Raw genomic sequence first — 13,770 nt, forward strand, 5'->3', positions numbered from 1 at the left:
AATAATACCTTAGTCTTTGGGCCTTCTTGTGTTTGGTTCAGGCAATCCTCTGTACAGTTGGACTATAAAACAATTAGTAAAATGGCTCATGTTTATGTTTTATATTTAATAGAAGTAGGCACTGAACTTAGGGCCTTATTCAAAGCCTCTACACTATATATACATATGAGATGTATATTGAAATATATATATGTATATATACACATGTACATATGCATATGTGTATTTATATCTCAGTAGGGTTATATACCAGACTCTTTTTACTTTTATTTTGAGACAGGCTCTTATTACGTTGTCCAGACTGGCTTTGACTTGATCTGTAGTTCAAGCTGGCCTTGAATTTGGTAATCTTACTGCCTCTGCTTCCAAACTGGCTGAGGTTACATGGCTGTGTCACCATGCCTGGTCCTAGAGAACATCTAACAAGAGAGGCTCTGTTAGAATGAAAGTCACACAGTGCTATTTGAGTTTGTCAGGTGTGAGGCACTGAGTAAATATGTTTTTGTAATGAGTTTTTTTGTTTGGATTTAGGTGAGCGGCCTGTGAGAGTTTATGCGGATGGAATATTTGACTTGTTTCACTCTGGTCATGCCCGGGCTCTGATGCAAGCAAAGAACCTTTTCCCTAATACGTATCTAATTGTGGGAGGTAAGAAACCTAATACGTATCTAATTGTGGGAGGTAAGAAACCATCCATCGGCTTTAAGGGTCGTCCAGAAAAAGAGTAATTTCCCTCCTGTTTGTGTGTTTGGCCCGGGTCTCCTTTACTAAAGGAATGAAGTTTCTGTCTTAGATTCAGTCTGTGTAGGACAGGCTCACTGAAGTCCTAGATGATCTCGCTGTTCGCAGCTGAGGGTCTACAGTTGTATACCGTAGCTGCATTCATCCAGTTGTCTACTTAAAAACACTGCGTCTGGACTTTGCTGCATCAATTTTGAATCAACAAAAGAAAATTCTGTCAAGCAAATGCTATATGGTCAATTCCAATCTTATAAAATGAAAATAGGAAAGAAAACATTAAAATTTTTATTTTATGTATATGGGTGGGTTTTTGTTTGTTGGTTGGTCTTCATGTGTGTTTCTGTACCACATGTGCCTGGTGCCCAAGGAAACTAGAGAAGGTATCAGATCCCATGGGACTGGAGTTACAGACAGTCGGGAGCCACCATGTCGGTGCTGGGAATCAAGCTCAGGTAGTTTATAAGAGCAGCCAGCTCTTAGCTGCGGAGAGATCTCTCCAGCTCCAATACAGTTTTAAAACCCTCACTGGTGTAGAAATACAGAGCGGGCTCATTTCAAAGTCAAGATCTGAGTTCCATATTTTACCCTTTTCAAAAGTGTGAGCCTTACTATAGCAAGTGTTAATCCTGAAGGTTAGTCTTAGATTAGGAAGGACATTGTCACCCAGGCTGAGGTACATACAGAAGATCCTTCTCCATATTGGTTGAAGATGGGGTAGGCATTGTCACAGACCTAGAAAGTAGGAGACGATGGGAAGGGTTGTTGACGAGGAGGGTTAGACAGGGACCTTGACTTACAACTGTGTGATGCTGTGATGCAGTCTGCAGTGATGAGCTAACGCACAACTTCAAGGGCTTCACTGTGATGAACGAGAATGAGCGCTATGACGCCGTGCAGCACTGCCGCTACGTGGACGAGGTGGTGCGGAACGCCCCCTGGACTCTGACGCCTGAGTTCCTGGCAGAGCACCGGGTAAGACTGGCCGCAAGTAATCATTCCTAGTTCCAACACCCCCTCACTGTTTGGGGGAGAAGGCTGGTTTTCCATTTGTTATACTTCATTTATGCCTTCTATGTAAGTTTCACATAGAGATGACGACTGTGTTATTACTATAATAGTGGCCACTGCTGACATTTATGTGAGATCTGATGGTTTACAAGCACTTTATTGTCACTGTGTTCTAGTTGCTTCCCACAGCTGCCCTGTGGGGATAGTTAGTATCTCCATTTACACATGGAGAACAAGGTGCAGAGAGACTGAACAATGAGCTCCAGGTTACTGTTACAGGACTTAAATGAGCCGTCTAACTACAAGACGCTTTCCCCACTCAATAGGTGTGTCCTCCTTTTATGGTGTGGCAATCTCTGGTCTATTCATAGTTCTAGGCTTACACATGAAGCTTATCTCTCTGGGTTAGTAAGGTGGCTCAGCAGGGAGAGGCAGTTAGTTGGTGCCTGGCTTGATGACCTAAAGTTGAACCCTGGACCCACATGCTGGGTCCAGATGAGATCTTAACTCCTGCAAGTTGTCCCCTGGCCTACATACACAAATGTATGAACAAATGAACACATACAAAATAAATGTAAAAAAATATGTTTATATTCTAAAGCCAAGGGACTGAAGCAGGAAAGTTTGAGGCCAGCTTGAGCTACATAACAAAGACCTTGTCTCAAGGAGGCCAAGAGATGGAGAGATGCTCAACAGTTAGGAGTGCTTTCATCCTTTCAAAGGCCAGAATGTTCCCCGCACCCACACGGGGTGGCTTTCAGAGGCTTGTAATTCCAGCTTCAGGGCTTCCAATGTCTTCCAGGCTCCATAGGCACTGGTACATACATGTACGTGTACACACACACACATGTACATGCACATACAAATAATAACTCTGTGATTAAGAGCACTTTCTATTCTTGCACAGGACCTGGGGTTGGTTTCCAACACCCACATGGTAGTTCACAAGAGTGTAACTCCAGTCCCAGAGGATCCAGCACCTCCTGGCCTCCATGGATTCCAGGGACACAGACATACATGTGTTGCATAAACACAAACCAGGCAACACACTCATGCATATACAAAATATAAAAACAAAACCTTTTTTGGTTTTTTTGAGACAGGGTTTCTCTGTAAAGCCCTGGCTGTCCTGGAACTCACTTTGTAGACCAGGCTGGCCTAGAACTCAGAAATCCGCCTGCCTCTGCCTCCTGAGTGCTGAGATTAAAGGCGTGTGCCACCACGCCCGGCTAAAACAAAACCTTTTAAAAAACAAAAAATAAATTAAAAAGAGGAAAGCTTCACATTTTAAGAAATAGTGCATTTTCTAAAAGATTTGTTTATTTATTTATTTTATGTATGTAAGTACACTGTAGCTGTACAGGTGGTTGTGAGCCTTCATGTGGTTGTTGGGAATTGAATTTTTAGGACCTCTGCCCACTTGGTCAGCCCCGCTCGCTCCGGTCAACTCCACTTGCTCAGTCCCTGCTCCCTGCGGCCCAGAGATTTATTTATTATTATAAATAAGCACACTATAGCTGTCTCTAGACACACCAGAAGAGAGTGTCAGATCTCATTACAGCTGGTTGTGAGCCACCATGTGATTGCTGGGATTTGAACTCAGGACCTTGAGAAGAGCAATCAGTGCTCTTACCCCCTGAGCCATCTCACCAGCCTGCATGTTTTCTTATGTTAATTTTACTTTCAGCTTTGATTTGGGGCTAGGAATTGTGTGCAATCAGAAACCAAGGGTGTTTTTACTCTTATTTAAGAAGTAAATAATTATTTTAAAACTCCCAGGGGCCTTTGAGTTCTCCCACATAAAGCATGCCTTCTACAAGGGTGGGCTTTAAAGAAATGGATTTAGGGCTAGAGAGATGACTCAGAGGTTGAGAGCACTGATTGCTCTTCCAGAGACCCTGAGCAACCACATGGTAGCTCACAACCATCTGTAATGAGATCTGGTGCCCTCTTCTGACATGCAGATATATGTGCAGAACACTGTATATAATAAATAAATAGATCTTTTAAAAAGAGAGAGAGAGATGGATTTATTTTTTTGGGTTTTTTTTTTTTTTTTTTTTTTTTTTTCCGGTTTTTTGGTTTTTTTGGTTTTCGAGACAGGGTTTCTCTGTGTAGCCCTGGCTGTCTTGGAACTCACTTTGTAGACCAGGCTGGCCTTGAACTCAGAAATCTGCCTGCCTCTGCCTCCCGAGTGCTGGGATTAAAGGCGTGCGCCACCACGTCCAACTGAGAGATGGATTTATTACCCTAGTTAGAGACCTTCAAGCTTGAAAAGCCAGTGTGCACATTGTCACGTCTCTGCATGGGTGTGGAATTGTTGCAGGAGAATTGTTGAGTGCGGCAGGCAGGAAGAGTGACAGCCGCTGTGCATCTGAAGCAGACAGTGTAGATTTACTGTAACTGTTTACCACATTGTATTTACTATTCTGTGTGTGTGGGGTGGGGGCATAGCACACATGGGAAGGTTAGAGAACACCTTGTGGAAGTCAGTCCTCTCACGGACAGAACTGGAGGTAAGCCCAGCCTTCACCTGCTGAGCCATCTCACCAGTCCTCCATCGGCACTTAACAGTGGTACCAAAGGTGACAGGCAGCGTCACTCTCTCAGCACAGCTGGCCTGGGTAGGGGTGTGGGAGAAGAACTTGCAACATCCTCTTTCCCCTTGTAAGCAGTAAATCTCAACCACGCAGCTTGCTTCCCACTAAGTCTTGTCTTTGCTGTCCTGTTCTGGGGGGATAGGTTTGGTTGAGTGGTAATTTTTAAATTCCCCTTTTCTCAGGAGCTGAGAGAAGAAGCAGTTAATTAAACAGTAACCAAATCCTTCATGCTTTTAGAAGCCTTAATGTGACCCATTGTTATAGACCTGGGAGGACAGGGTGATTCCCTTCTTTCTAGGCTCTGGCTTCCCAGATGCCCCCGGGTCCCCCTGACCACAGCGTGCTGACTGTACAAAGGGAAGGTAGCACTTCTCTTAGGCTAGAGAGAAATAGCTAGAGAAGAAACCTGTAGACTTCCTGTGTTTGCCATAAGCCATAAATGATCAGGTTGGTAGTTTCTGAAGATTATAAAATGTGTGAACCAAGCAAAAAGTACAGAGAAAAGGTTGTTCTGAGGCATAGCCCCTGCCAGTTTCCCTTTTTCTGAGCTCAAGAATATTTACAGGTTCTTTCCAAATGGCAGTTATCCTGGGGTTTAAAATGAAGTTTTCTTGTTTTCAGATTGATTTTGTCGCCCATGACGACATCCCCTATTCTTCTGCAGGGAGCGATGATGTGTATAAGCACATCAAGGACGCAGGTGAGTGAGCCACGCCCAGCTCCACTCTGTGGGGTCTTGGGCGACTATGGAGATTCAGCCATGGCCCTGCTGCCAGTGGAAAATGTGATACTGAGATATTTAACATTTTTCTGGTCAAACTGTGGACAACATTGTAAGTGAGCATAGCCTCAACATTTGTTGATTCTTGATTTAAACATCTCTTTAATTTTAGGACAAGTTCTATATTTTTCTAGGATAAGCAATACCCTGTGCCTCCTTCTAGTCTTTCATTCTGTCCCTTGGGTGTCAGGATCTCTAGAGTTCTCCTATAGTAATAACAGAGTCTGCTTTTTCCTTTCCTTTTCCTTTCCTTTTCCTTTCCTTTCCTTTCCTTTCCTTTCCTTTCCTTTCCTTTCCTTTCCTTTCCTTTCCTTTCCTTTCCTTTCCTTTCCTTTCCTTTCCTTTTCCTAAAAAGAAAAATTCTGTCTTGGAACTCACTGTGAAGGCCAGGCTAGCTTTGAACTTACAGAGATCCACCTGCCTCTGCCTTTGATGTGGCAGGACATCACAGTTTTTGTCTGTTTGTGTTTTTCTTTAGGCATGTTTGCTCCCACACAGAGGACAGAAGGTATCTCCACATCAGACATCATCACCCGCATTGTCCGTGACTATGATGTGTATGCAAGACGGAACCTACAGAGGGGCTACACTGCCAAGGAGCTCAATGTCAGCTTTATCAACGTGAGTTACAGCCTCGCCCCATAGCTCCCTGCCGCTGTAGGGCACATGTGCTTCTCGTGCTGTGTGCTCTGAGCTCACTTTTCAGTGTGCTGTGAGATTGTCATTCCCCAGAGCTACCTCATGTCTCTTATAAAGAGTATAGCACAAAGGCAGGCTCTGTCCTCACGGTCTAATGTCATAATATCAACATATGGATACAAGGACAGGCATGGTGGTGGCACCTTTAATCCCAGTGTTCAGAAGCAGAGACAGGCAGATCTCTGTGTGTTCCAGGATGGGTAGGGCTGCACAGTGAGATCCTGTCTTTAAAAATAAAAGGAAAGGAAAAAAAAGACATACAAAGCAATTTAACAAATAGGAATATATAATTATGCATGCCTATAATCCCAGCATAGATACATCTGTTCTAGTGAAAGGACTGGAGGAAAGAGGATCAGAATTTTGAGGCCAGCCTTAGTGACACTCTGCCTCAAAAGAACAACAGAAGTATAAGTTATATAGCAAGCACACTATGTCAAATGAAGAGTGGCTCTTAACTGGTTTTGCTTTTTTTTTTTTTTAAATTATGTGTTCTTTTGAGAATAAAATGAAAACTACAGATCTCTCCCTATATGGCTAGTGACATACAGCATTTGATATATAGTTTCTCCACATGGGCTATTTAGCAAGTCCTGTCTCACACACACACACACACACACACACACACACACACACACACACACACACACACACACAAACACACAAAACCACACAGGTACTTTTGATTAATATTGCCTTTTAGGAAAGATGTTAATTGTATATATAAATAATGTTTCAATAAGGTTGATTTAAACAGAGCAAACCTACTAACTATATTGTATGCAATAATTATTTACCCAAACCCTTTGCTTGTTCCCAGCTCTGTGAAAGAATTAGATAAACCAGAATAGGGCTTAGTGGTCCATCCCATCATCCCACGATTTGGGAGGCAAAGGCAGGAGGACCACTTCAAATTGAAGGTTTCAGGTCAACCAGGGCTACATAGGAGACCCTGTGTTAAAACACAAACAAGAGCAGGGCGTGGTGGTGCACGCCTTTAATCCCAGCACTCGGGAGGCAGAGGAAGGCAGATTTCTGAGTTCGAGGCCAGCCTGGTCTACAAAGTGAGTTCCAGGACAGCCAGGACTATACAGAGAAACCCTGTCTTGGGGGAAAAAAAAAAACGCAAACAAGAAAAAAAGGTAAGGTGAGCCAAGTGTGCATCCCTATAATCCCATTTTAGAAGGCTGAGTCAGGAGGATTTCAGATTTGAGGCTAATCTAAGCTACATAGCAAGACTGTCTCATAAAACAGAAAGAGGATAGAGAGATGGCTCAGGAGTTAAGAACACTGGCTGCTCTTCTATTCCCAGCACCCACGTGGCAGCTCACAATGCTAGAGCACATGTGGTGCCCAGACAACGACAAAAAAAGAAAGGGGAAAACCAAAACCAAATGGTCCCCGCTCTGTTTCCCCCCCCCTTCCCCCCACCCTTTATCTTGTTATCTTGTGCAACCTGCATGCCTCTTTCTTCCTTATGGTTGAGAAATTAAGAAACTACTTTTTTTTTTTTTTTTGCATTGTTTTGTGTTTTTAATAAAAACCTTTCAAGTTGTAGCCCAGACTGACCTGGAACTTGTGATCTTCCTGCCTTGGCCTCCTGAGTACTGGGGTTACCTGGCAAGTGCCAGCATGTTCAGGCAATATAGTGCTTTACATTTGACTAAATATCACTTCTTCTCCATTAGAGCATTTATACCATTTTACACTAATGTTTAGGGATGTTGGCAGGACCAACTCTTTGCCATTTTGCAAATGAGCAAGCAGATCTCCAACTTATAAAAGGCAAAACATGGACTGAGAAGATGGCTTGGTTGGTAGAGTGGCTGCCATGCAAGTAATGACCTGAGTTCTGATCCGCAGCACCTATGTCAAAAGCTAGGTGTGACAGCGCATCCTCTAAGACAGGAAGATCCCAGGAACCCAGTGGCCGGCCAGCCTAGTAGACCTGGTGAGCTCCAGGTTCAGTGAGAGACCCTGTCTCAGAAAAATAAGAGGGAGAGTGGTTAATTAAAGAAGACATGTGATGCCTTCACACACACACACACACACACACACACACACACACAATGAAAGTCAGTTTATCTAAAATCATGGAATGAGCTAGTGATGGGGTATCCAATGTCATGAATTAATTAAGGATCTAGTATTTCTGTTTCGACTCTGGCCTATTTGCTTCTTGGAATTGCTGTGTGATGATCTTGTGCATGCACTCTTCCATTTGAAAGAGCCTTATTGGATATATCTCTATGTCGTTATATTAGATTTATCTTGACAACCTTGACTTCCTTTGGTTGCATGCTAATCTATTTCTGCCCTCACTGTCATAGTTAGAATCACCACACTTTCATATAAGGTGACTGGCTAGCCAGAGATTATTTTTCCTGTTATTATGCTAAATAAACAACAGAGCAGATTAAGCAAAGCAGAATTTGTAATTTTGAAAACAGTAGCCAAATTTTTCTCTCTTTTATGGTAGGCAAAGTCAAGTTGGGTATTCTTTTTATAAATTAATATTATTATTTTTTGTAAATTATGTGTATGTCTGTGGTTATGTGCATGTGAGTACACGTGCCTGTGGGGGCAGAGGTGTTAGAGCTCTCAGGAGCTGCACATACAAGTAGGAGGGAGCCATCTGAAGGTCATGCTGTCAATCAAACTCGGGCTCTCCAGAGGTGCAGGATGTACTCAGCCTCTAAGCCATCACTCAGCCTGGGTACTAGTTCTTACAATTCATTTGTCTCCTGTCTAGGAGAAGAAATACCACTTGCAAGAACGAGTTGATAAAGTAAAGAAGAAAGTGAAAGATGTGGAGGAAAAGTCAAAAGAGTTTGTGCAGAAGGTGGAAGAGAAGAGCATCGACCTCATCCAGAAGTGGGAGGAGAAGTCCCGAGAGTTCATTGGAAGTTTCCTGGAAATGTTTGGTCCAGAAGGAGCACTGGTGCGAGCCTTTCTTCCTGACACTTGAGGGAATGTTAGGGAAGGGAAGGGGGCTGCTTTTTGTTCCTGCTATACTGGCATTGAACCCAGGGCAGAGTACACATGCTATCAAGCACTCTACCACTGAGCTACATCTGCAGCCCTATATTTGTTGGTTGGTTTATTTATTATTTTTTTGAGACTAGAACTCACTAGGTAGCCTTGGTTGGCTTGAAACATGCAGTGTAGAATAGGCTGGCCTAGAACTCACTCTTCCTGTCTCTATCTATCAACTGCAGGGATTAATGGTGTGTGCCACTGTACCAGGCTTATTTATTATTTTGAGACAGGGTCTCCCTAAGGCCTAAACTGGCCTTGAGCTACGTGTGTAGCCCAGGCTGGTCTTGAACTTGTAATACTAATAGCTTCAGCCTCCAGTCGATAAACAAGTGAATTCAAGAGAATTGCAATGCTGTGAAGTGGAAAGAAATAGAGAATCTTTGAGCAGAAAGGAAGATCAAAATTAACAAGTTATCAAATATAGTTACATATTTCCTAGTAATGTTGTCAGCTGCTTTATCAGCCTTGACAACTTGTATGTTTTGGTTTATATTGAAAAGAAGGAAAAACAGAGAACAGGTAGAGAAAGCTTCCTCTCTGAGTATCTGCTATGGGTCCCCGTGAGGGGATCTGTCCTGAGGAATAGATGAGTGTTCTCAAACCAAATAAAGAACTCCACTAGTGAGCCTTTGTTTTTGCTGGCGTTTGGACTGCACACTAAGTAGCCCTTAGATGCCTCTGACAGAAGTCAAGGCTGGGCTAACTTGTGAGCAGGTGGAGACCGCCTAGGACACAGTTACGCCCTCCTCTCTTCTGGAGTCACGTTAGCACATCAGGGGCTAGGGGAACAAGTCAGTGGCAGAGTGTTTGAGATTAGAATGCTTGAGACCATAGCTTTGATCACAGCAATGAGAAATAATTGCAGAGAGAGCCATAGTAATTTGAGGTTTCAGAGGCTCCAGTGGTGGCCGTGGGGGCTGTAGGTATCTTCTAACTCTTCCTTTTGGTCTCCTCCCCAGAAGCACATGCTGAAGGAGGGAAAAGGTCGGATGCTGCAGGCCATCAGTCCCAAGCAGAGCCCCAGCAGCAGCCCTACTCATGAGCGCTCCCCCTCCCCCTCCTTTCGGTGGCCCTTCTCTGGCAAGACTTCCCCATCTTCCTCCCCAGCAAGTCTTTCTAGGTGCAGGGCTGTGACCTGTGACATCAGCGAGGATGAAGAGGACTAACTTTTCATCCCTGTTCCCTCTCTCCCCCACTGCCCATCACCTCCAGAAGCTCTCTGTCGAATTCCATTTTGTGATCCCAACACTAAACCTAAGGACATCTACAAAGAAAAGACAACCGGGGCAAGAGGACCTGGGAATGGGGAACCAAAACAGCCCATGCCCTGAGACATTCTCAGCCACACCAAGGAGGCTGCCCATACCTTAGAAGCCTGCTCTGCATCCATCTTCCCTCCCCAGAACTTTGCTTTACTGTTTATGCTCATGTAATCTTGACAGGGAAATTGTCATTTTTATCAATTTTTTTTAAAAAGTAGTCTTTCAAATATAGTAAGTAGAACTAATTTTTTGCCCCTGAGGAATGGGCAGAAGAAGGAAGCGTGGAATGCCCAGAGGCCTTTTTTCCTGAACACTAGTGCTTGCCTTCTGTTCTGAAGCAAAGTGGCTTGCCAGATCCTTCAAACAGGGAGCCATGCTAATGGCCAATTTGGGGACTATCATAATTTTAACTTCCCTAAAAAAAAAAAATCTCAAAGCTGAATTAGCTCCAGATTCCCTGAGTGTCCTGCCGGCCCATGTGTCAGCGTGGCTGTGGGAGGGAAGAGATCTGAGCCTAACTTTTCTTACTCCCTGAGGAGTTTCTTGTTGGACCCAATGGGGTCCATGAAGACACTGATGGGGATGAAACCAAACCACAGAGCATCTACTGCAGTTTTTCTGCTGTGTTCATCTTCTCAGAAAATCCTGTTGCCCAATTATTTGGGAGCTCTTGTCAATCTCTTTCCTGCACCCCACCTGTAAAGGAAGGGACATTTTGAGGGCTACTGTGATTGGAGAGAGGAGTGGGATAAACTCAGTCTAGTACAAGGGCAGTTGAGGTTGTTTCTGCTGGGCATGCGTTCCTCAGCCTGCAGCTGCCCTCTCAGCACTGCGCCCAGCTTTGTACAAAGGATGCTTTGTAAGTGTTTGCTGCTTGCCCTTGACCTATTCATTGATCCGTGTTGCCTATTGCCATATTCAGCACTTAGACTTTCACAGAGCATGCAGGCAAAAGCACCAGGAAACACTGATCTCTGAAACACTCTCCTCAACCTTTGCTCGTCTTAGAATATTCTTGGGTCAAAAGAGTATCACATGGAGACTCTTTGCTCCAAGAGCTGCACCGAGCAGGGACTTCCTCCAGTGCTCTTCCAGAAGCAACAGGCATGGGTTAAAACTGCTAGCACACAGAGGTCCATGCCCTCTTGTCTGCCTGTGCCTGGTGGCCCCAAGAGGAAACAGAATTTCCAATGGAAGAGTACTGACTCTCAACACTTACTATTGAGCAGGAGCTGGTGCTTGCAGTCCCCTGGCACCCCGTGTCACTACATGGCCCAGCACGTTCATCACCATCCATTATCCTGTAGCTGGATTTAGGGCAAAGTTGTTTATGTCCAGGACCTACTAGTTGTCACTCATAAATACCCCTTGTGGGGGTGGAGCTTTCTTGTTTTCAACAAAGAAAACCACATTTTCTTTTTCCTTGTACCTCCTCACTGGTCCATGCTGGGACTATGAGCATTTACAGTCCTCCCTGGACACTTTCTGGTGGAAGCTGTGCTACTGCCTAAGGGTCTGAGGCTAACACCACACAGCGCCTGCACAGCAGAACTACCTAGGCTCCTAAACTATTTCCCAGGCAAAGCTGAGCAGAGAAGAGGGGCAAAGAGGCCCCACTCGTGTTCCAGTGGCCCATGGAAACGCCATTGCTAACTAACTCCTCATGAAGGGCTGCTTTCACTCAGATCTGACCCATATGGCCTTGGCCTGGAATCCTTTCTCTGAACCTGTTGAAATTAGTCTTTTCTCACATTATGTACTGCTGTGTGGCTCACTTTAACTTTTCTACTTTAGTCTTCTCTTCGGGGATCCGTTTCTCTCTGCCTTATTCTCCCAGGTATACAGAGGTGGTGATGTCACTGCTGGCACTCACCTACTTGTTCTCTCAGTGCATGTCACCCAGGTGTACCCTGTGGAAATGCAAAGGGAGCCGCTCATGTGCGATTTTCCCCCATGTAGTCATTCAAGTCTACTGTCTGGGTCCCAAACATGAGAGCGTCTATGCTGACAAGATATGTAACCCAGCTAGGACTAGCCTATGCTCATATTCAACCTTTACTATCTCCTAACACTCTGACTCTCAGATAGTTTAGACATAAGCAAAAATGCTGTGGGTGTGGCTGCATGCTAGGTACTTGAGGGTCAGTGTGCTCCTCGGTGCTAGAAAAAGGTGCTGCTGACATAGCGCACCGTCGGCTACGTGTATCTAGTTAAATGTGGGTAAGCTGTATAACGCTGTTGCTGTGACTGTAGTCCACACCTCTTGTGCAACCTGGGCTATAGAGCTGTTTCCCCAAGTCTACACGAAAGCAAGCAGCATGGAAGGGCCAGGAGAGCCGTAAGTTGTTTGGCCTCATAGCCTCTGTGCCTTAGGAGGAGGCTTGAAGACAGGAGCCCTGGAGCTGGTATTGAGGAGGAGCCAGTGTGACAGTTAACCTTGGCATGGACGGGAGGCTGAAAATAGAGGTTGCCACTTAGAGACTGTAGAAATGGAGCACCAGTGCCATGGCAGCCACTCCTGGGAGCTAAGCCTGAGACCCTAAAGTGAGGAAGGGGTGGAGTTGAGGTCGAGAATCCTGACAAGAAAAATACTGAGAGAACCTTTCTGGTCACTTTTCTCAGCAGCACCTTAGTTATTCTTAAGGCCGCTCATCTGACCAGCTGTCTAGGATGTCCCTCCACAGTGGCTCTTCTAAGTGCTTTGTCACTGTCTCCAGCCCACGTTCGCTTGTGTAACTCACGTTCTGGAGCCTGTTGTCTTTGAAATCTGTTCTTTATCAACCTTTTACTCCTTTCCAAAATCGATTCTGTTTCTTGCTTTGGTTTAATCCCCCTAAGCCATACCTTCTAGATTTCTGTCAGCATATGCGTCGAAATTGAACCCACACAGTTCAAAGAAGGCTTCCTTAACAATGTTTTAAGACTAACGGTATTTTTTTTAAAACATACCAATATAAGTATTTTAAAAGGTATTTTTCAAAGTCATAACAATGATTGTTTTCTCTCAGAATAGATTATCATGGGATAAAGAGTGGTCCCTAGCTTCTATTTTTCAAAATAAGTAGGACATGTTCTTGGACTTAATCTATTAAAAGTTAGCTCTCCTAAAAGAAAAAAGAAATAAGTTTGCCAGAACTTTTTGTCGGCAGGAGATTGGGGTAGAGAACAGAAATGCCAGGATTAACATTTAGATGACCCAGGTTGGGTTTCACTAGGTTTGAAGTGAGCTCCTTCCACCCTATTGGAGAAAGTGACTGTTCTGAACAGTTAGAGTTGGTTGGCTGAGTGTTTTGCATCAAGGCTCCTGAACAGAAAACACTGTTGGAAAGAGTCACCCATGACATTACCAGTGCAATGGGGAGTTTGCCTCCGAGTTCAGTGTCTCACGTTACTGTCTAATACTTTGTGCAGAATTGTATTGGCTTTTGTCATTCAGCCAAATAAAGGCCATGTGTTTTTGCCTGGTGTTTCAATTTCCTGTGGTTTTGACCAGACATACATGTATGTAATGTTTTAAGTACTGGGGGCTTTTATTTGTATTCTCAGTTCCTTTGATTTTGTGTCCTAATTTTCTGTCCTCAATATCAATACCTCCGCATCGCTACCATATTAACGAGCGTTCTGTTCCCAAAAGAAACTT

The 13,770-nt window shown here is 44.3% G+C and overlaps 1 protein-coding gene across 3 annotated transcripts in view; it reads left to right on the forward strand.

The window, feature by feature from the left end:
- Positions 1 to 13,596, forward strand: part of Pcyt1a (phosphate cytidylyltransferase 1, choline, alpha isoform) — a 44,145-nt gene extending 30,549 nt beyond the window's left edge. For all 3 annotated transcript variants that reach the window (NM_009981.4, NM_001163159.1, NM_001163160.1), the window contains exons 4-9: positions 532 to 648; positions 1,562 to 1,713; positions 4,971 to 5,049; positions 5,609 to 5,751; positions 8,582 to 8,770; positions 9,828 to 13,596. In NM_009981.4, coding sequence (NP_034111.1) covers positions 532 to 648; positions 1,562 to 1,713; positions 4,971 to 5,049; positions 5,609 to 5,751; positions 8,582 to 8,770; positions 9,828 to 10,034 — 887 coding nt within the window. In that variant the 3' untranslated portion in view covers positions 10,035 to 13,596. The remainder of the gene's footprint in view (positions 1 to 531; positions 649 to 1,561; positions 1,714 to 4,970; positions 5,050 to 5,608; positions 5,752 to 8,581; positions 8,771 to 9,827) is intronic.
- The last annotated feature ends 174 nt before the right edge of the window (positions 13,597 to 13,770 follow it).

Source organism: Mus musculus, chromosome 16 (genome assembly GCF_000001635.26).
Source record: "Mus musculus strain C57BL/6J chromosome 16, GRCm38.p6 C57BL/6J".
Taxonomy (NCBI): domain Eukaryota; kingdom Metazoa; phylum Chordata; class Mammalia; order Rodentia; family Muridae; genus Mus; species Mus musculus.